This window comes from Urocitellus parryii, chromosome 10 (genome assembly GCF_045843805.1).
Source record: "Urocitellus parryii isolate mUroPar1 chromosome 10, mUroPar1.hap1, whole genome shotgun sequence".
In the NCBI taxonomy this organism is placed as follows: Eukaryota; Metazoa; Chordata; class Mammalia; order Rodentia; family Sciuridae; genus Urocitellus; species Urocitellus parryii.
Genome location: NC_135540.1, coordinates 83,356,016 through 83,378,720, shown reverse-complemented (window position 1 = coordinate 83,378,720; position 22,705 = coordinate 83,356,016). Strand labels below are relative to the sequence as shown.

Here is a 22,705-nt window from a genome sequence, read left to right as displayed (position 1 = left end):
GGCAGAGATTAAGGACATAAAATCAACAGAACTCAAAAGTTTTATGGTGATTGAAAAAGTAAAAGTCTAAGGCAACTCAAGGTTTAGCATGAGCGACTTGGTGAATGGTGGGACCAGTGAGATAAAGGACACCAGGTGGGGAGTTGGGTGTGGGGTTGTGGGTGAATCTGGAGTACAGTTTTGAACAGATGTCATGATTCACATTAAGAGATATGGCTGAGCTTAGAAGCAGATAAGAAGTTGTATTTTAGAAATGGGGAGGATGGGATATCTATGAATCACTGAATCGAGATCTTCACCAGGCAGGAGATTTATATGATTGGAGTTTAGAACAATGGGACAGAGCTGTATTCATAAATTTTAGGACTCACGGGTGTCTAGAGGTTATCACGAGAGCTACAGGTAAGTTTATTGGAGAGTTGGAAGAAGAAGGGGCGGAGGGTGGAATTTTGAGAACTCATATTATTTATGGGGTGGACAGAGAAAGAAGTGATGGGAATGACCAAAGAGAGAAGAGCTAGATCATATGATGCCAGTGTGTTCATTCATCTGCCCATTTATCACACACCCACTCACCCACCTGTTTAGTCAGCAGAGTTTCATCAGTGAGAACTTAAGACATGCCTGGGAAAGGAACTAGGACAGGTATTGATGAATCACAGAGTTGAAAAGGGTGTGATTTTTTACTCAAGCTCCCAATCTAGTCAGGATACAGGAGCAGGGAAGAAATGAGGGTTGTTAAATCATATTCATTAGAAAGCGTGAGGAAGGATAAGAAGAAGGAAAAGTAAGAGGGAAAGAAGATCAATTTTGTTCAGCTTCATTCATTTTAACTTTCATCCCTGATCACAGTGCTCATACTGTATGTCCTAGAGGATTTTGATATCTACATCATATTTCAAGAGAAGCCTACCTCAAAAATTGCTTTTGACATGAAAAGCCAGGAAATGTTATCTGATATGAAAGTAGAGGTGCTCTACCACTTTTCTGTATCATTACATAGAAAAGGAAAATAGTAGTATCAGTCGTTTGAAATTTTAATGAAAAGTAGAATGAACAAAAGTGGACATGTTTTAATTGTTTTAAGTGTAATTTCTGCTGGAGTCAAGATGACTGGACTTTATAGCCATCTAAGGACACTTTTAGTGCTGACACTTCCAGTGCTTAAGCAGCTCAGTTATGCCTTTTCAGAAATATACTTCACCATCAACTGGAAAGCCAGTCTCTAAAAATGTTGTAATACGTGGTGGAGGAATTATTCATAGAACTTCTTTCAAATACCTTCCATATATGCCCTATAATGGAGTTAGTCTTCCTTGAAGGATCTTAAACTGCAGACAGAACTCCTGCTATGAAATCAGCTTCCATAGAATGATCAATCCTAATAAAACTCACTGAAATAGTGTAGACATTTCCCAAACCAGCACAGAATTAAGTTTCATGAGATTGTTTTAGAGATGCAAATGCCTATACTTACAGAAACAGAGCATTGCAGAGAGAAAGACACTGAGAAGGGCTTAGACCAGCCTACCAGTACCATTTTTTTCCCTCTGTGCCCCCAGCCAATAATCAGCTCATTATCCATTTGGTTCTAAGACATTTCCAGTGGAGGCAATTCTGAATCAGCTGTGGTGTTCAGTGGGACTTATTTCTAAAATCCTGTGGGTGGCAAAAGGACTTCCCTCTGAACTGTTTGACTCACCAACCCTCCAACTTACATGTCCTCTCTGCTTTCCTGTTTTATATACAGTAATAACCTTTATTCACTGTGCTAGGCTATCACATTGACTTCATAACCAATTGGAATGAAATAAAATATGTTTGTACTCATAATGCATTAATTCATCTTTCCCCGGTTTTCAATTCCACAGGGATATGCTTTGATTTCCTATTTATTAAGGAAGTATAACAGGAAGAGCTAGGGATTTTAACAATCTTGTAAAGACTAATATAACCATATTGGTATTATCATAAGTATATTTATTTAGGTATGTAGAAAATATTGTGTAGCTTCAGGTTGCTTCCCTTAGTCATCCTGGAACAGCTTTGCATTAACAGTATAATTTAGCTGTTTTTTGAAGTATTGCCATCTGACATTCCATTACATGCTATTTCATTTTATGTTAAATATGTCTTAAATAGGGAGCTAATGTGTACCCTTCTCTTATTTGCTTAAATTTTGGTTTACCAATTGCATTTTGTTTCTTAAAGAAATACTTAGGAAAAAAATTCCTGCAACCTGTGCTAATAGAGCTATTTACAAGAATAAATTCTTGTAAATAAATAAAATAAATTCTTAAGGCAGAGAAAAGCCCAGTGGGCATAGGCATTGGCTTTAGCTTAGGAGCAGGGTCAATAGCAGGGGTAAGGATGGGGGGCATTGCTGGTACAGATTTGGGACCTTTAGGTGCTGTTTGATGGGTGAGGCAAGATACAAAGTGTGGCACTAGAAGGCTTGTATACCAGCCAAAGACTGTAGTCTAATACTTGAACAGCCAGTGCTGATGGACGAGGATATCCTAACTGAATATCAGCTCTGTGTATGTCAAATATTATGTTACATTTTATTAGGGGTTGGTAGAAATGGAGATCTCTGTGGTGTCAAACTACATCTGTTTTTTTTTTTTTTTTTGCCTCCAAGACTGCTGTAGTGTAAGTAGGGGTCTTTGATAGAGGAGGCAAGAGGAGACTCAGCAGGATATTCCTGAAGTCTGGAGTTCTTGTCCATTGGACAGAAGATGGTTTAAAATGCATGGGGTCACCTGCTGGAATAGGATCCAGTAATAGGATCTTAATTAGAATAGTGACCCAGAGTGAGAGCAGGAGAAGGAGGGCTCTGGTGGGGCTCTGGGGTGGAACTCTGTGGTGGTTAGTTGCATAGGAAGGCCTCCTCCTAAGAAAATTTTTTTCTGTCTCTAGGAATCTAGCCTTGGGAGGGGTGGTCTCTCCAGAATCAGCATTGTCCCAGAAGACATAGAATCAGAAATGCAGAGAAACTGGAGGCACGATTAATACAAAGGCCACTCTTGGGAAATGATACAAATGTCCGCCTTATCCTTAGAGGTCCTATGAAGGCAGGCAGAAATGTTTTCTTTTTCTTTACTCTTTTTATAGTTGTGGATACTTCTAACACAGCACTCACTAATTATACTGAGATTTATTAGGCCCTTACTATGTGTCTGGCACTATCCTAAAAATTTTACATGCATCAGCCCCATTAGTGTCCACAACACCCTGTGTAGTTTGTAGTGTTTGTGTCCTTGATTTGTAGAAGAGGGAGCAGGAGCCTTGAAAAATGACACAACCAAGTCAAGGTCAAGTAGAACTATGATGTAACACTCATTCTCTGTGCTATATTCCTTCTCCATTTCATTATATTTGGGTTACTTTCTTGTCTGTTGATGTAGCTAGCTTGAGCAGCTCAAATGTTGAATGGTTCTCCTTGCCTGTGTATGTCTGCTCTCCATCACAGAGAAGGCACTGTAGAAACATTTGTGGAATCAATGAGCATAGCTCTATCATCCTTCTTTTTAACTTGGACAGCCTGATGAGCAGCCAGGTGTCTAGTGACAGTGAGAGCTGGCCCAAGGGAGAGGGAACTGTTTTATATTGCATTTTCTGAGAATGGCAACTGGGGAGAAAGACAGGTATGATTCTGCAAATGCTTATGTGTGTTTTGTGGCATTTGTACTTTACCTAATCTGGTTCCACAAGTGCTTGCTATGCAAGAGATCTCCTTGAAGAAAGAAGTACGAGATGTGTGCCATGTTGGGAAAACCAAGTGAATGTGCAAAACGTATTCCAACCCAGACATGTTCATGTGAGGGTGAGCTAGACCTCCTGTTCGTGTCCTATGGAGCTTCCCTAATCATCTCCTCTGTTTTGTCTTTCTCCCAGCTTGCCACCAGTCCTGTTTCAAGTGTTTGGGGAAAAGCCCTCATAACTGCACAGCCTGCAGGCCTTCCCATATGCTGCTGGATGGGCGGTGCCTCTCCCGGTGCCCTGAGGGCTACTTTAACCAGGAAGGTAGTTGCACAGGTGAGTATGTAACGTGCTGGGGCAGAGTCCCTATACCCAGGCTTTCTCTTCATACTGCAGCCAGACAGTGTAATTAGAAACCTTGTCATACCAGGGACTAGGGTTGGGCTGTAAAGCCTTGTCTTCAGTTTACAGGTGTAGAGGTACAGAGGGAGGGAAAATGTGAGATTCTGTGCTGCCAATAGGGAAGCATGGATGAAGTGAAAAATCAGAGTCAACTTTACCCTAGAGACTACAATTATTTGAATATACTTGGAACTAGGTGTTTTCTTGCCTGGGAGACCATGATCTGAATAAATAACTCCCTCATAAATTAAATAATGATGCTAATGACCTATAAGAACCAGAACTCAGTTCAGCATAACTCTTTGTTCCAATAGCTCATTAAAAATTTTTAAAGTTTTTTTTTTCTGGTTATTAAAGGAGTATGTGTTCATGGTAAAAGTTTTGAAAATTCAGAATAGGAAAAATAAAAGGATTTGGAGGGTGGGGATCACTTATAATCCCACATACCAAAAGCAACAACACTTAACCTGGTAATATATTTCTTTTCAGTCTACCTTTTATGCATGCTGTTATTTAGCTGAAACAACATAAGAACTATACCTTTTTGCTATTTACTTTTCCCCAAACACTAAGTCATAAACAATTCACCATATTAGGAAAAACTATATATATACACTTTTCATGGATGCCTGCTATTCCATTTTTTCTCTCCCATTCCTTGTCACAAAAGAAATGGAGGAAGGATTTGAAATTTAAAGGTTCAGTCCTCAAGGAGGCTAACTTTTTTTTACTTTATCTCTTACAATGTGGTTTTGCTCTGGTTATCTATTGCCACCCCAAATTAGTGGCTTAAAACAATAGATTATTTCATCTTTTTCCAGTTCTGGGAGTTGATGGACTCAGCTGGTCAGCTTTCTCTTAGGATTCTGTAGGTGGGTTCTTCATTGACGTATCATCCTCCTGCTTAGTCTCTTACCTGATGAGGCCTCTTGTGGTTAAGTGAACTTCTTCACAGCCTGGTAGACTTCTTTAGTCAGCCTTCTTAGACACCAGTTCTCTTCCCCTGAAGTGAGTTTTCTAAGAGACCTACTAAATAGAATGTCCATGCTTCTTATAATCTAACCTCAGAAGTCTTGCTGCCACTTCTACTACATTCTCTTGGTCAAAGCAGGACAGCCCAGGTTTGAGGGTACGAAGGGATAGACTCCATCCTTCAGTAGGTGAAAGGCTTATACGTACAGTGAGGGATGGGTTTAATGAAGGTCATCGTGGAGACAAACTACTACAGGTTCAAATGCATGTTTATAGGATCAGGCATTTGGCACAGGTAACTATGGGTTTCATCTTCGTTCTTGTGGCTACCACCGAATAGAACAAGAGGGGAGAGAGGTATTTATTTCCTTTGTTGATGTGTTAGTCCAACATGTTTTTAAGAGTACCTTTATAATTCAATGACAGAGATTCTGGAAATTGCTAGTTCAGATTAGTGCAGGATTTTATTGGAATTGACAAAATACTAAAATTTAAGCACCTTATTGTAGGACTGTATTTTCTCGTATCTACAGGACAGAAAGAAGACAAAACACATTCTATTGTGATTTTTAAATTTTATTTCCAAAACTAGATGGCTGAAGCCAGCTAATAGGAAAAAGCTCATTGTGATAAAATCGTATTACATGTGTTTCTGGAGTCAGAACACAGGTAATAAATTTATAAAATATTTTTAAAATAAATTAACATTTGGTACATTCAGGTAGCCTTAAAGCTCAGAAGAGAAAATTTAGATTGAACACAAATTTAGACAATTGAAGATCAATATTATTTTTATTCTGGATTTTTCTTCCTTTTCGCAGATACCTTTTTAATTTCTCTAGGTCCTTGGTGAGATCTTTACTTTAAACACTCTATCAAGCCCAGTGGGAGAATGTTTCTGGTTTCTTTGTCATTAGAGTTGTCCTTGAAAGCCATTTTTATCCCTAGGTGCTTTCTTCCTAACTCAGTTGGTTTCTGTGTGTGTAAAATTGTTTCGAGGAGGAAACTCTGTACAGCTCTAACTCTCCTCTGTCTGCCTGAAGTCAGCAGATGGATGGTACCACCAGCAGCAGGGCACCCAGGTCACTGGAAATATTCTGGTAGGGAGGAAGAACTGGGTGGGGGAATCATCCTGAGAATGCTAGCAGCTCTCAGATAGGCGTTTTCAAAGTCAAGAGCTCTAGGAATGTAAAAGGGGGTTAGTGCTCTCCTTCTAATCAGCAGTTCATTTTCTTGCTTGCTTTTCTTTTCTTTTTTTTTTTTTTATATAACTCCTTATCTTCTTCTGGCCTCTTGCCAGAAGCAAGAGGCAGTTGACTTGACTTGAAATCTGCACCATTGCTTTCCACCAGTCGTGTGCCAGGAAGGAATTCATCAGTTCCAGCAAGCTCTACCCAGCTCCAGTCCCTTGCCTCCCCACCTCTTGGAATCAGACCCGCTTAGACCTCCTGGTCCTTGGCAGAGAATCCTTAAATCTCCTTGCATGCGCCTGCTCCTGCTGCTGCCTGCTGCCTGCCTTGGCTGCGTCAACGCAGCTGCTGCAACATCCTTTGATTCCTTGCCACTCTTATCTTTATTGCCTACCCCTTCCCGAGGCTCACCTGGTCTTTTGCAGTGTAGTACCTCTTGTTAACGTGGTGGTTTTTCTGGGGAAGACATAGCTTTGACATGATTTTGCTTTAGGAGTTGAACTTGAGATGCAGCTCATGATAACCTCCAGAGAGGACTTTTTTTTCCCCTGTTCTTCATATTTTCACTAATATTGCTGATAAAATGGACTTTCAAGTTGTGTGAAGAAGGGAAAGCTTGGCTGATGACACAGGCTAATGAGAAGTCTCAGTATCACTTGCTGTGTGTGGATCCCTCTGGGTGCCAGCAATTTCTGAGAAGTAAAATATCTCCCTCTTCTCCCTATCTCATTCTCCCTTTGAAGCATAGTATTTTGGAGTGGGGGGCGTTTTCCCATTTATCTTTGTGCTTTGTGACTCTGATTTGAACTTCCTATTTAATACAGATGGGGATGGTCATTCTGGTTCCCCTGGAAGGTATGATACATTACACAAAATTTTATAGTTCTAAATTCCATATTATGTTTGTGGACAGTATTCTTATTTTTTTAAGTATTTATATTTTAGTTGTAGTTGGACACAATACCTTTATTTTATTCATTTATTTTTTTGTGGTGTCGAGGATCGAACCCAGGGTCTCGCACATATGAGGCGAGTGTTTTACCGCTGAGCCACAACTCCAGCCCAACAGTATTCTTATTAATACCAGAAATGCAGTCTCTTGGTTAGGTCTAAGGGAGTGCCTGCCTTGCTCTGGAATCTTCAAAAGATGTTTAGAGTTTGAGATTTGTAGAGTGCATTAAATACTTCATGAACTTGCATGTTGAGCTGCTAATTCTATTTCTCCCTTTAGAATGCCACCCGACCTGCAGGCGGTGCCATGGGCCCTTGGAATTTGACTGCACCTCTTGTCACCCTCATGTCACTGTTACCAATGGGAAGTGTAAGACCAGTTGCAAGGAAGAGCAGTTCCTCAATCTCGTGGGGTACTGTGTTGGTGAGTGGAACTTCCTTCAAAGTCCTTGGAAATTGCCAGGCCGCTGCTGGGGCTCTTCACAGAAGGCATAAAGGGCTCTTGTACTTATCCTTTGGGCTCAGATGCTGAACTCTTCTATAGATACTTGTCTCATGTCTGGGAATTCTCTGCACTGCTCGCCTGCAGGCATTTACTAAATATTTGTGGATTCAAATGGAACATCTAATAATACTCCTGCAGGACCTAAAAAATCTTAGAATCTCATACCAAAGAAGAGTGAAAGGATGACTTTAGTACCTTTGTATGCAGTTGGCAATATCATTTTAAGACAGCAAAGTGTATTGTCAAAACACTCACTCCAAAGATGGTGTCCCTCTGTCTATTCTGTCTCCCCTTGCTGGGTAGAATCTTTGCCATAACCAGGCATGAAATTTTAAGGAGATTAACCCAAAAGTAGACTAGTTGCCTCAGGAGATGAGATTCTTTTTTTCATTCTCATATTAGAACTCAGATATCAAACAAACAACAAATTAGGAAAGCAAAGAGAAATTTCAGTAACATGATTTCAGACATCTGCCTTTTATATCCATCTATTCATTCACACAACATCAGGACATCTTGAGTCTCTACTAATGGTCAGATGTTTGGAATACTTCGGAGAAAGTGAAGAAGACAATGAGCCTGTCACCAAAGACTTTATACAGACGAATATAATGATCATGGGTCTGTGTACACGTTTTTACCCTCTTCTTTAAATTATAAGTGAAATTTGAAGAGTTCTGCCTTTAGCAGCTGTGGTGCTACCGGGCAGATGGTAAAGGCGAGGAAGCTGGGACCTGGTAGAATGGGTGCTGGAGGGCTTGTCCTTGGGCAGGACAGACTCATGGCCAGTTGTCTAGGTCACAGTGTCCAGCAGGCACATTCAGTCTGGATATGACAGTCTGGTGGTGGGCAGAGGGAAGCGAGTCAGTGGCAGCGTAGCTGGTGACACCATGGTCCTGGGTGATCCAGTCCTTTCTGTGCAAGGTCTTCACACTAGACTTGGGGGTTAAGTTCTGAACTCTAAGAAGACTCAAAACTGTCAAGTTGTAGGAGTGTAGCTGAAAAATACTAGGATTCAGAGGGAAAGCCCAATCACAGAGACTGGGAACAATTTAGAGGCAATGAAAAGTAGAATCTCGAAATCCAGGCTTAAGACTAATCAGAAATCCTACCAGCTTCAGGATCTGAGTCTCCTTGCTCATGTTGCTCATTGTAGTCAGGTCTGTCTTAGGAGGTTGACAAAGGGAAGACATTGGTGTCTGCCTCCCAAGGGAGAATCTGATGATAGCAGGGGTTGACTGTTATCATCATTTGTAAGCTTGAATTTAGCTACTGAGTCTTACTTTACGATATACCGGAGGAGCTGTTATGAGAACTGAGAAGACCCTGATACAGTGTGTCAGTCAGCTTTGTGTTACTACAGTGAAATACCTGAGGCAGCCAACTTATAAATAGAAAAGGTTTATTTATTTTCAAGTTTTGAAGGTTGGAGGTCATGGCATTAGCTTCACTTCCATTCTGGTGAAGGCCCTTCTCTCAGCTGCATCACATCATGGTGAAGTCATGTGTGTACGTTAAAGCTTATATTACTAAACAGGAAGTCAGAGGGAACAAACTTCTACTACTTCCCAGTAGCACCACCCTGGGGACCAAGGCTTCCATCACAAAGGGTCTTTGGGGGATCCAAACCATATTAAAATCATAGCACATGGTTAAAACACATTAGTAATTAAGTATTGAGGACCCACCAAGCCACAAGTTACTTGGTTGCTGTGTGAGGGAGCACAGAGACCCTTCAGCCTTCTTAAGGAGATGAACTAAAGACTCAGAAAACAAATCGTATAAAGAAATGTATGTTCAGTAACATTTATAGGCAGTAAAGGCTGTAGGAGTTCAATAGAAAGATATGCAACAAGACATGGAAGGCATCACATAGGAGAAGAAGAGCAAGGATTCAGTAAGAGGGAGGTCAGTGGGCTTTTTGATTCCTCCAGGAGAGAGGCCTAGAAGCTGAAGCCCAGAAGGATGTTCATGGCCAGTGAGTCATCCAACCAGAGTGAAGAACATGATTGGCATTAAAGCATATTAGATGAAAGTGTTGGAAAATTTAAATTGGAACCAGAATATTAAAAAATCCAAAGTTTTGGGCAAAATAGTGTGGACTGATCTTATAGGTGATAGGGTTCTGAGAGTTTTGCAGAAAACTGTTCCTTGCCTTAAGGAGTGTTATGGGCAAGAAATCTGCAAGCTGTGTGAAAGATGGACAAGGAAAGATCTGCATCAGGGAGAAGAAGGAGAAGGTAGTACCAAAGCTACATCCTTAATGATGGCTTATTCTATTTCCAATCTATTTTCATGTGGACCCTAAAAATTTTATACTGGGACATATTTTATAAATAAATGTTTATATAAGGATATTGGAAAATTTTAATTTTTAATGAGCTCTGTTCCTGCCAATGTCCAGAACACTCTTTGATAGTAAATTAGGTGGTTAGGAAATGCATTAATTTTTTAAGGCTAATATGGGACCTTTAGAATCATGGGACTGAGTTAAATGATTCTGTGAGTCCCTCGTCTTAGAAGATCAGGTCCCATTAATGTGAGCAGGAAAGGCAAAGACTGGCTGTCAAGGGAATTAAGTGTACTAAAAAATGTTTTAAAATAAGATAGCCATCGTCTGGTGCTTGGGAATCATTTATTCGGTGAAGACTGGTGGAATAGTATTTGTTATAGAGAAGTTTGAGTAGTAATTTCAATTGTTACTTTTAGAGAAATGCATTGAGCCCAAGGCTTGTTCTTTTACTAAATATATGCCTTTTCTAAACACTTCTCACTCATCTGTAGCATTGTAACACATTCATCCTTTTACCAATTCATTGAGCATTTATTAAACATAAGTGCCATGGCAGGCTGAGCTCTGTGCTAGGCTCTGGGGGTACAAAGATGGAACTTTAATTCAAGAAACTTAGTTTAGTGACAGAAGGAATATTAGTCTTCTAGGGTTGATATAACAAAACACCAGAGGCCGGGTGTCTTAAGAGAAAGATCTGTGGAAGATGGTTTGGAAGATGAGATGAGGGCGGAAAGACCTTAGGAGGTAGTTGCAGGAATCCACATGAGAGATGAAGACATTTATTGAGAAAATTGATGAGGGGATGGAAAAAAGAAATCCTGGCTTTTCTAGACCAGACGTCCAAGATCAAAGCCAGCAGGGTTGGCTTCTCCTGAGGCCTCTCTCCTTAGTTTGCAAATGGTTGTTCTCTTGTTGCCTCCTCACATGATCTCCCCGCTGGCCTCTTTTCTTATAAGATTGAATTAGGATCAGACTCTGAGGCTTATTTTAACTTAATTATCTCTTTGGTGGTCCTATATCCAGCCGTGATGACATTCAAAGGTTCTGAGTTTTAGGACTTCAACACACAGATTTGTGGAGGACACAGTGCCCATAAGAGAGGAGGGTATTGATTAGTATGATGTTGCTGTGGTACTGTGTCCACGGTACAGGATCCTTGATAAACCTGCAAGACAGGACCCCAACCCAGACTAGAATGTCTGTATAAGGGGGTGTGAAGGCTCTCTGGAGCATGTCACAACTGATAGGATTTTGAAAGGTAAGAATTAGAGGAGCATGAAGTTTTGAAGAATAGAGCAATCCAGCAATTCCAAAGAAGATACCTACTTAGTCATCCATGAAGACTTAAGTAGAATGTCAGTCCTGGGTGTGGGAAGCGTGAGACTTGAAGTGGAGAGAAGCAGGGCAGAGCAGCAAGGCTCTACTCAGTTTAAGAACATTCTCTGTTATCCAGGCAGTAGTGAGATTATCTCTCAAAGGCTTTAAGCAGGGAGTGTCATGGTGCAAGTGAAAGATCTGTGGAAGACGTCTTGGGAGATGAGACTAGGACAGAACCACCATTGGGAAGTAGTTGCGGAATCCACATGAGAGATGAAGCTCTTCATTGAATGAGCTGCTGAGGAAATGAAGGGAGGGAGTCCTGCTTCGTTGGCTGTGACTCTAGGTTAATCTGTACCTGTTTGCTGCTTTGTGGGCAGAAATAACCAAGAGTGGCAATTTCTTTCAGACCTGATGATAATGGAAGAGGGTTCTTTATAGATGGTTCCCAGGTTTCAGGTCATAGAAATTCAAGGGATGGGAGTAGATAGATGTACCACAGGTAGGAATAGGTGTAACACAGAGTGAGGAAGACTGTGTGTTTGAATTTAGACAAGTTGAACTTGGGGTGACAGTTGGACTTCCTGGGGCAGCTGTTCAGGAGCAGACTGAAGGGACGAGTGAATCGGTTTCTTCTTGCAGCCACCAGGAACTTGTCTCCTATCTTAAGTTGACCCTGAACCTTCCTCCTGGAATTCTATTTTTTAAACTGAAGTGTTGCCTTATTTGGGTTGTAGTTAACCTCGTGGAATGTTTAGATGAGTTTTATCTAAACTCAGGAAGGTGTCAGGAGGAGCTATGCGATGACAGAATGGGGGGTCATCCACCCTGGGCCGTGTCATTAGTGGAGCGTCCTTCAGTGTCCTTGAGAAGTCCTAGCTCATTGGAGGGTCTCTCTGCTCTATGGTGAGCCTTACAGGGTGGTGGGATTTACCTGCGGGACTTATTCACTATCTGAGCTGTACCCCAGATCATCATTGGAGACCTCTTAATCACACTTAGCTGTTTAAAAAAGAAAATTACATCTAATCTATCACACAGACAAGAGTAAACACATCCTGGGAACAGGTCCAATAACCTCAATGTGTTCTCACATATGGAGATGTCATATGTTTGGGATTTTTTTCCTCTAAGTCTATCAAAGAAAATATATGGTTAGTGAGATTTAGGCCTGGGCTGAGGGTTTTCAACAAAGATAAATGAACTGGGGTGAGAGGCAGGAGTGCATAACATTGAGATAGACATGGTTAAGTGCTATGGAGAGCAAGGGTTTTTCTTCATAGATTTTTTTTTTCTCCCACATCTCAACATTATCAAAAATTTCCAAAGCCTGGGGTGCTTTATCCATTTATCATTTGTAGCTAAAAGCTTTCTCCTGTTCATAGAAGTGGGTGAAATTAAAAAGAAAACACAGATAAAAACCTGAGGGGGAAATGTCAAATGCAGATGCATTAAAAAAAATAATAATATCTTGGGCTCTCTGGATGCCTAATGGGATGGCTATACATTTTAGTTCTTGTGGGAAAAGGTAATAATTCTGAGAGAACAATATTGCAGAGGGGAAGACTGGAAAAATTAAAATCACTGATTTGTTAGAATGGGGGAATTCTGAGGGATTAAAAGTGATTTTGTTTCAGCGGGAATTTTTTCATGTTTCACCATCCATATGGGATTATAAGCAAAAGAAAACAAGTTTCAGTAAAGAAATATGACTTTGATGGTATTTCATCTTGTGTTCCGTGGAATTCAGGGTCTAAGCAACAGTTACAGGTGTTCCATACAACAAAGACTCTTGGGGAAAAAAAATAAGTTCTCATATTTATTTGATCAGGCATTTTGGTTAATTAAAGTTAATAGACTTTCATTATTCCAGTATTTCTTAGAACTTTATAATTGCATGTGTTCATTGTGAATTGATATGATATGATGGCCTGGACATCATTTCCCCAATATTCCATTAAAAACCTTCTCCTGGGCTGGGGATGTGGCCCAAGCGGTAGCGCACTCACCTGGCATGCATGCGGCCCGGGTTCGATCCTCAGCACCACATATAAACAAAGATGTGTATCCGCCAAAAACTAAAAAAAATTAATAAATATTAAAATTCTCTCTCTCTCTCTCTCTCTCTCTCTTTAAAAAAACAAAACAAAACCCTCTTCTACTTTTTTTGTAGCCTTTCACGGGGCTAAACAATGGCTTACAGAATGATCTTTGGAAAAACCCCTGGACTAACCGGTGTTAGTGTTTTGAATTATATTTGGTACTAAAGATAAAATGAGATTAATATCCTGTATGCCATAGGCCCCCTTTCCCCTCCTTCCCTCTCTCCTCTTTTTCCCCTCACTCCCTCCTTCCTTTCTGTGTGGACTGGCAGAGGGGTCACCCAAAGAGATGCACATTTTCTACCCTTTTGCTTCCTGAGGAACATAACTGTCAACATTTTTCTTCCAAACCAATTTAAAAAAAAAACACTTTTGAGTTCTTTCCATGATTTTCTCCATTTATTGTCATAATTTTTAAAAGAAGGGTCCTAAAATTTTTTGGTGAAAAAGAAGTTCACAGATTAAAAGAGCAACAGATATTCATTTGAATAAGCTGATAACAACTGCCACACTGAGTAATGTGGCAGGGTGGGGGCAGGGTGCAGTTCAAGTTGAACATAGTTGAGAATCTGGGAAGGAGCCCTGGGTGAGCCAATGAGAGCCAGATCTGTTCTGTAGCAGCTTCTACCATGTGGGGAGATGGGTTGGCCTTGCAGTTGCAAATGAAAAAGAAAGAAAGAGGCATGAACCTTAAACATGTAGTGGTAATTGCTTTCTTTTGATTATCAAAATCCATCCCCCAGAGATTTCTTCCCTTCTAAACCAGCCTTTTCTTGGCATCTTCCATGTCTAATTCCTGGTATGCTACTGGTTTCTACCAGTTACCTGGCACTCAGTATTGGATCTAATAATAGGTGATGGTTGTGGGGACTTAGTATGTAAAGTGTTGTGCTGATTGCTCCAAATGTATTTTGCCAATGAACAGTCACAGTGATCCTCTAAGGCGGCTACTAATCCTTTAACTGCTTTACATTAAAGAAACTGAAATGCAGAGAGTTAAATAATTGGCTCAAAATTACTGAAGTTGCAATTGATATAACCAAGAGTTGAACCTAGAGAGTGCATCCAGAATGCACATACTTAATCACTTGTGGTACTCCATGATGTTATAGAACAACTGAGAACACACAATAGGAGCTCAGGAATGATTTTTTTGGTTAGTGGATTGACAGGGTCTGGTATGACGAATAAGGGAACTTGGAGAAGTGCTATCAAGAAAAGTTGCAAGAACTTGCTAGTCTCTTGAATGAGGTATACACTATCATGTTCCTGTGTTCTTGTAGTATATTATCCTTATTAAATGATCAACTTTAAAGAAAAATTTTAACACATATAATATAAGTTTGATAAGTTATATCATTCCACATTTATTTTAATGTTTTAAAGGAGTGTATACCTGCAGTTTTATAGTTGTAGTCAACAACTATGTAATTCTTTGTTCTTTTTCTCTTAACTATCACATTAATTTGCATGTTAAAATGTGCAACATAATATGTGTTGACAATACTAGAAGTATCCACATAATTCTCATTTTTTGTGGCTAAATGCTGTTCAGTTATGTTTATGTAACTTAATTTAATTGACCATTTTATCTGGTTGATAATGAGTAAGAGATGATTTTTTTGCTTGGTCCAGGATAGGTTAAACATGACTTCCAATACTATAGCTTAGTTTTCCATGTTATTGTTAATAGTAAGAATGGTGTGTGGATTTATACTTTTCAAAGAATTTGCTTAACTTCTTATTCATTTGATCATCCCAAGAAAGCTTCTTGCAGAATTGGGAATACTAGATAATTCCCATTTTTGTTGACTGGAGAATTAAAAGCTCAGTGCAGTGCCTAACTAGCACATAGGTGGTGTTTGAGAAATGTCAGGTAGAACAAATGACTCAAATCAGTTTCCCAATGTCTCATCTAGTCCCTTTCTAATGCATACTAATTCGATCCAGGACCTCTTTCTTCTCAGTGCAAATCGTATTTTGGTTCTTATCTCTTCTTTTTCCTCTTCATTCCATTCCTATTCTTCTAAATATATTTTTTCAATTTTCTTGTGCTTTCTATTTTTTTTAAACACTTGCTTCTTTATTTTCCTTATCTTCTTTTTGGTAATGCACTTTCTTTTCTTATTTCTCATCATGTCACCATATCTCCTATTGCTTGAACTATGAATTGCATAACCAATCTCTCTCCAAAATTTTTAATGATTTTCTCTTCCTGTCTCTATTTGTGTTTTATTTAAGTGATCACACTGTCTACTGATGGATGATTGAAGATTTCAAGACATTTCTTTTCTTTGAGCTTTTCCTTTCAGAAAACAAAAACAAAAACATGATCCATGCTTAAATTGAGGCCTTTCTATATTTAAAAAAGGAAAAAAAAAAGAATCACAACAGCAACAGGTATTTTCTCCTTCATGCGACTTTTGCTAAACATACCTTGTCCAGCTGTAGTAATCACAGAAAGCTTACTTACAAGCTCTGCATCCACAAGGCTCCCAGTGAAGTCAGGGTCGCTGATGTCTTTGTGGGAACTGTGAGCCAGACCCAGATTTCAGGGAATGTTTTTGCAGGTCTGTGTTAATGGAACACAGATGGATTTAAACATAGCTTATCCTTGTCAGTACCAAAGGCAATAGAACTCTAAGGCTACGCTAACTTACTTTTCTTACACTCATGTAAATCTCTGTGGTTTACTTGTAGTGGTCAAAAAACAGTGACTTAGTTGCAAGCATGATTGTTATGGTGTGGATATGAGGCCCCCCCCCACCAACTCTTATGTTAATACAGGAATATTCAGAGGTGAAATGATTGGATTGTGAGCACTGTAACCTTATCAGTCCATCCTAGTTTGAATGGGCTCCCTGGGCAATAACTGTAGGCAGATAAAGTGTAGCTGGAGTAGGTGGGTCACTCGTGGGGCAATTCCCTGGAAGGGCTCATCTTCCCTGCAACCCCTTCCCCTGTCTCTCTGCTTCCTGGTTGTCATGAGATTCCCTCTTTTATGACCTTCCACCATGATGTTCTGCCTCCCCGTGGCCCAGAGCAATGAAGTGGATTTAGACCTTGGACTAAATCTCTCTGAAACTGTGAGCTCAAAGTAGACTTTTCCTCCTCTAAATTATTTTTGTCAGGTATTTTGGCCACACTGTTGAAAAGCTGACCCACACAATGATCATCAGTATTAATGTTGGTTCTGATGGGGCCCAGTACAGGTAGAGAATAATAAATGTTTATTGAACACTTACTGTGTGCCATCTGTATACATACATTATCTCATATACTCCTTGTTGCAACCCCAGGAGATCAGTCTTATAGCATCTCCATTTACAACACAGAGACTGGGGTTAATGATATTAACCCATCTACCCCAGCTTGTAGCCAGTAAGCAGTAGAGCTGGGCTTTATACCCAAACAGTGCTTCTTTAAAGGCACCCATGTGACTGCTGTGTCCTAGGCCTCAGTTTCCATCAGGCTGACTCTGCTTCTTGGTCATTTTATTTACTCTTTTTGACGCTTTGTGGTCTTGCCCACCATGGCCTTCCCATGCACTCCCCACACTCCCTTTATGTTCAGTCTACAAGTCTGATTTCTCGTTTTGTTTTGCTTCAAGGAGTAACATCCGATGATAAAGCAAACAAACCTCACCTTTTCTTCTCCACCCACTTTCCTTAAATCAGCACAATTCAAAACTGCTTAGCTACAGCTGCTTCCTAACTACCCCTTTTCCATATTCGAATCACTGCCATATTTTGCAGATGCTACCTATGCAATAGCTGTTGGATATATTACCTTTTCTCTGTTTCTACTGCAAAACTCCAAGCTCATCTTTCCTAGAAAGTACCCTCAATTTTTTTCCCCAAAAGGCTCTTCCCTATTAAAAGTCTCTGACTTCTTCCCAAGATGAGGGGTAACTCTTCTTGAATATTGGCTTTGACTTATAAAACACTTTTTAATGCTCAAAACATTTTAATGGCTTCCCATTGCCTACCAAATGAATTGTAAATTCCTCACCCTGCTTTCCAAGGCCTCTGGTCTCCCTTGGCCCTAAGTGAGTGTCCAGAGCTCCAAGCATGCTAAGTCTCTTCCTCACTCCACACTACCCCCCTCCTCTGTACCCTGTGCTAAGAATGTCCTTAGTTAGCACCATTTGCATTTATCAAAAAAGCATCAAAGTTTAAGGCCCTCTTTCTTGTCATTCCTCCATGAACCTGTCAAGGGAAGGTTCTGAGTCTGACTCAATGTATGGTCTTCCATAGTATCATCTGTAGTGCCTCCTACCCAGCTGACTTGCCATAAGTGTTAATAAAGTGAATCATTTTCTATTTTGAAGCTAAGACAAGTAAAACAAAGATGGGATACAAGGTGTCAAGATCCACAAGCAGGTGTGTGCTCATGTCCCCTTGTTGGTGGTGTGATCTGGCACCAAAACTGAGAGCTTTGTGTTTATATTTGACACTGCTGCTTGCCACCTTCTTCAAATGGTCTGTGTTCTCGGCTCCTACTGCAGCCTTCCCAACACATTGGTGAGTTTGTGCATACTGGATAGAAATCGATGTCCTTTCACATGAAGGTCAGTCTATTGTGGTGCTTTTTGTTTGGTTGGTTTGCTAAGAGTAAAGCAATGGCCTTAGGCACTGAAAGAAGGAAGTTTTGTTTGCTTATGTGGCTGGTTGGTTTTGTTTTGTTTGTTTTATGGTTTTTGCACTAATTCAGAATCTCTAAGAAAAAGAACACATGCTTTCTAAGAGCTTAAGGGTGAGCTGAGCCTAGAGTAATGATGAAAAGGAAATAGATTCCTCATTCTCGTCTGCCATCCACTTGTTATTTTTGGATCCTTTCTGTACTTATCTCACAAGTTGAATCCCATCGATTTTAAAGGAGGCATCAGAATCCAAATTCTACATCTTATAAAGGGCCTGAGTTTCAGTATGAAATTGTTTCCTTTTTACCTCATGAAGAACAGCTACAAGTGCTGATTATTTTAACCACTTCCAAATGCACTGAATGTAGTTGCATCAGGAACCTAATCGACTGACAGGACATTACTAAAAATCTCACTGTGTGTCTAAATTTATCTTTATAGCTCATTATTTATCAGCTAAGGAGTCACTGCCCCATAAAACCCAAATCCAAAGCTATTGCTTCAACAGTACACATTTACTTTAATATCTTCAAGCTTTTTTGACTTTGCTCCAAAGACCTGAAATAAGTCATTTCACTGCTGTGTGCTTCCATCCATCATGATTGTGGGTAATCCTCACTGATCCTTGAAGCAGCGCCTTTGTGATTTGAAGAAAGCATCACACAGCGATGACCACATGCAATTTCCTCACAGCTGCAGGGTGACATATTAGGGGATGTTGCAGCTGCCGAGTCAAAATATTAATTTTTTATCTGTTGAAATTTTTAGCATGTCTGCATGCTGCGCAGATTTACAAAACAAATAGAACCTTCTGATGCTTAAAACAAGAACTGTATTTATTTTATCTGGAGCTAGTAAATTCATTTCCAGGCTCCCTTGCAATGTGTTCATTAATTTGCTTGTTTAGAGTATGAATTCACTGCATTTATTAACAAGGAGGCACATACACAAACAATTGGAATTCCACCCCCTCACACACTCATACAACACAAATGCTTATTGACATCAGTAACTTGAAACAGGCTAAACAGAAAGGTACCCTGTGTCTCTCTACTTTCCTTGTCACCCTTAATGAGTCATATGTAAAGATTCACCATTGTAATTGCAGTAGTGACAAGAAAGAATTTACTTACTGAGTGGCACTGGGAGGAAATCTGAGATGACCTCCAGAATTGGCACTTTCTTCAGCAATTAATGGATGCACACTCACCATGTAGACATATTAGAGGCCAACCTCCTATTTTTTTTTTTTTTATTACAGACAGGAAGATCAGATGTAAATGCCTCACTGCACAGATGGGGATTTTAGGATGGGACACTAATCCTTGCAGAGGCTGCTAGATTGGTGGGTTGGAAACTCACTTCCCCTATTTTAGTAACTGCAATCCTGGTAAAGATTAAGCAGCAATGGTATAAACTTTCTGTAGTGTGTCCTGGGAAATTGTTTCAAATCATCACCTTTGGGCAGGAACAGGAATGGAGTAGACAGGGGATTCATTCTGGGGTTTGTTGGCCTCTCTGAAGATACTGCCAATTTCTGATGGGTGTGTTACTACAGCATAGTCCAACAAGGATCTGAATTAGGTTACCACCTATCAAGAATAATTCAGGGGTTGCCTCCAAATCAGCTTAGTCTAAGAAAGTATGTCCGCAGTGTAAAGTGACTGGTGTCAAACATCACTGGCACCATGTCACCTCCCGCAGTGCCTTGAGTCAGGACTCCTACCATCTCTTAATTGCATTTAGACTGTATAATTAATACATTTGGCTGGCCACTGGGATATTTCTCTCTTCATCATCTCAAATTGTAACTGACAATACACTTGAAAATTGTCACACACACAGTCAGGTAGCACCTTTTTCCTCCTGGCTGGAAGTGGATAGAAACCAGTCAGTATCACCCACATTGACCTTTTCAAGGGACTCCAAATTCTCCCCAGTTCCTTAGTATTTATTCCGATATTGTTTTCCTTTTACTTGACAATTAGGTAAGTGCTACCTACTAGGTACTACTGATTTGGCCACATTCTACTTTGTTTTCCTTTTTAAAAGAGTTTTGGGAACTGACATGAAGATAACCTGAGGTGTGCTTTTCTTCCTGCCCAAGGTTCTCCTTGAGACCCGCACTCCCCTCTACAGTGGTGTTCATGTACTTGTGTTATATTAGTATTCTTCACCTGCCTAGTCAAGCATAAACCCCTTAAGAACAGTTCAGCTGTGGGATGTTAATTGCCAAGAAGGGGCTTCTGCAGATGGAACAGAGGGAAAGGGGGGGAGTAAACAGTACGGACCCTAATCCCATCCCCCCGCAAACGTTTCATGTTGACAGCAGCTGAATGTCAGAGTTTTTTTGGATTGTTGGTTTTCTGCTGTGGTTTTATGTCTTCTCTCATTTATATGATTTCTCATTTAAATCTGTAAGAAAAACACAGAAACCTCAGCAGATGGATACAAAACACAAATTCCTAACTGCCTTTAGGATATATTCCAAACTTCTTTTCTCGACTTATTGTGGTCTTCCAAACCTGACCCAGCCAAGACCTCAGTGGTTCCTTTTATATTCTTTAAGATCCTGCCATATATGAATTTTTTCTCCCTTCCTTGAAGACTTCCCATTCTTTGGGATTTTCCCAGATCTTGAAGGCATCCCATGTCACTGGATTTTCATCAAAGATTTCCCTCTTTTTGGAACCCTTTCCAAAACCTCTCACCCTTACCTGGTTGCTCTTGCAGAGAACCCACACTCCTGGCTTCCCCTGGGAGGTCTTCCCTGTTTCCTGGACTGAGTTGGTTCCTCTCTTATATACTTCCATGTCTTCCTGTCCTCACCCTATAGCATTCCATAGTAATAGCCAAGCTACTTCTATGCCTCCATGTTTACCCTGTGTTCTCTTATTGCTGAACCTGCTGTGCCACATCTCCATCCCTGGTGGCACAGACATAATTTGACTTTTTTTTTTTTTTTTGGCATTGCCAGGGATTGAACCCAGGGCTTTGCACATGTTAGGGAATTATTCTACCACTGAGCTACACTCAAGCCCATGAACGTAAGTTGGAGAGAGCTCTCTTTAAGGAAAGAGGTGCAGCCCAAGTCCATCTGAACACTGGATCAATATTCCACTGGGCTGTCTCTAAACCTATTCTGTGGGAGAGGAGACAGGGCAAAAATGAATGGTCTCCCTGCTCCTTTTTTCTCTCCATCTGGAAAACCTTTTGTGGGGTGGGATAGGGAGATGAATAACATAGGGCTGATATGATAGGGGACCTGGCTCTGTTAGTTCTCCAGTGCACATTTGGGTTTCCTTTCTTTCCTTCCTTCTTTCTTTCCTTCCTCCCCTTCCCTCCCCCCTTTTCCTTTCTTCCTTCCTTCTTTCTTTCTTTCTCCCCTTCTTCCTTTACCTGTGTCCTGGGCTCTACAAATTTTTTTTTGTTTTGTCTTTTTGTTTGTTTTTAGATGGTGCTGGGGATTGAACCCAGGCCTCGAACAGGCCAGGCAAGTGTTTTACCATTGAGTGATGAGCCTTGCCAAAAATCTGGTATCTCTGTAGGTCTGATTTTGATGACTTTCTCTAGAAGCACATGATGATACCACATTCCTGGTTCAATGCAGGAAAGTCACAGTGGGTGAGGAAGAAATCACTGATATTGATATTTCAGATTATTATTGGGCATACCTATTAACTACTCAATTACAATGATGTCTGCAGGGTCATTTCTCCCCCTCCCACCATCCTGAATACCCTGTAAGTAAAGTAGTAATCTCAATATCGTAGTTTGAAAGAAAAAGACTTTTTAAATGCTCATCCTCACTTAAAAAAACACACACAAATAAAAACAACATAACACCAATTATCACCAACCAAATTAGTCAAGATTGGTTTTACTATTTTAAATTTTTTGGTTCTGTTGAAGGTATGATGAAACAGTCTCATAAATGGTTCTGGGAAATATAAATTGATACAAACTTTCTGGAAAGAATTTTTTTGACACATATTAAGAATTTTGTCTTGTTTTTCATTCCCATGGTGGTTAAAAGTATATACACCAGAGTTGATCTGGATGTGACATATGAGCAAGGGACTTTTAAACTCCCAGAGCCTCAGTTTCTCATTTGTAAAGTAGGAATGATGAGATTGTCTACTTCATCTCTTCAGATAAGATTATGCACTTATAGTAATTAGTAGAGTGCTTAATATGTATTCAGAACTCAGTAAATGTAAATAAACTATAATGATACTGTGAATTACACTATTTCAACATTGTCCTTTAGGAAATAATGTGGAGTGCAGACAAAGATTTATGCACAAAGATTTTACCATAGACTTAATTAGAAATTGAAGACAAATTGGAAGTAAATGTTCAAACTATAAGAAAAAAAAAGCATTTTTGGTTGTTTCCTCGATGCTGAAATATCAAGTAGGTCCTGTTTACAAAGAGTCTCTAAAGATAGGTAGAAATGCTAGTGAGTATATTGAGTATATAAAAATGGGTATTGAGTATATAAAAAAAGAGCTACATGCTCACATTTAATATAATCTCACCAGTGTGAAAATCTGTATATGTAAAATATGTAGAGAAAAAACTAAAAGAAAAAGTGCCAATGTTAGTAGTTACTGGCTCTGAAAGGCA

General features: G+C 40.0%; 1 protein-coding gene across 1 annotated transcript in view; it reads left to right on the top strand.

The window, feature by feature from the left end:
- Nucleotides 1-22,705, top strand: part of Fras1 (Fraser extracellular matrix complex subunit 1) — a 267,670-nt gene that overhangs the window by 80,227 nt on the left and 164,738 nt on the right. The window contains exons 18-19 of the mRNA XM_026403132.2: nt 3,898-4,038; nt 7,498-7,641. Coding sequence (XP_026258917.2) covers nt 3,898-4,038; nt 7,498-7,641 — 285 coding nt within the window. The remainder of the gene's footprint in view (nt 1-3,897; nt 4,039-7,497; nt 7,642-22,705) is intronic.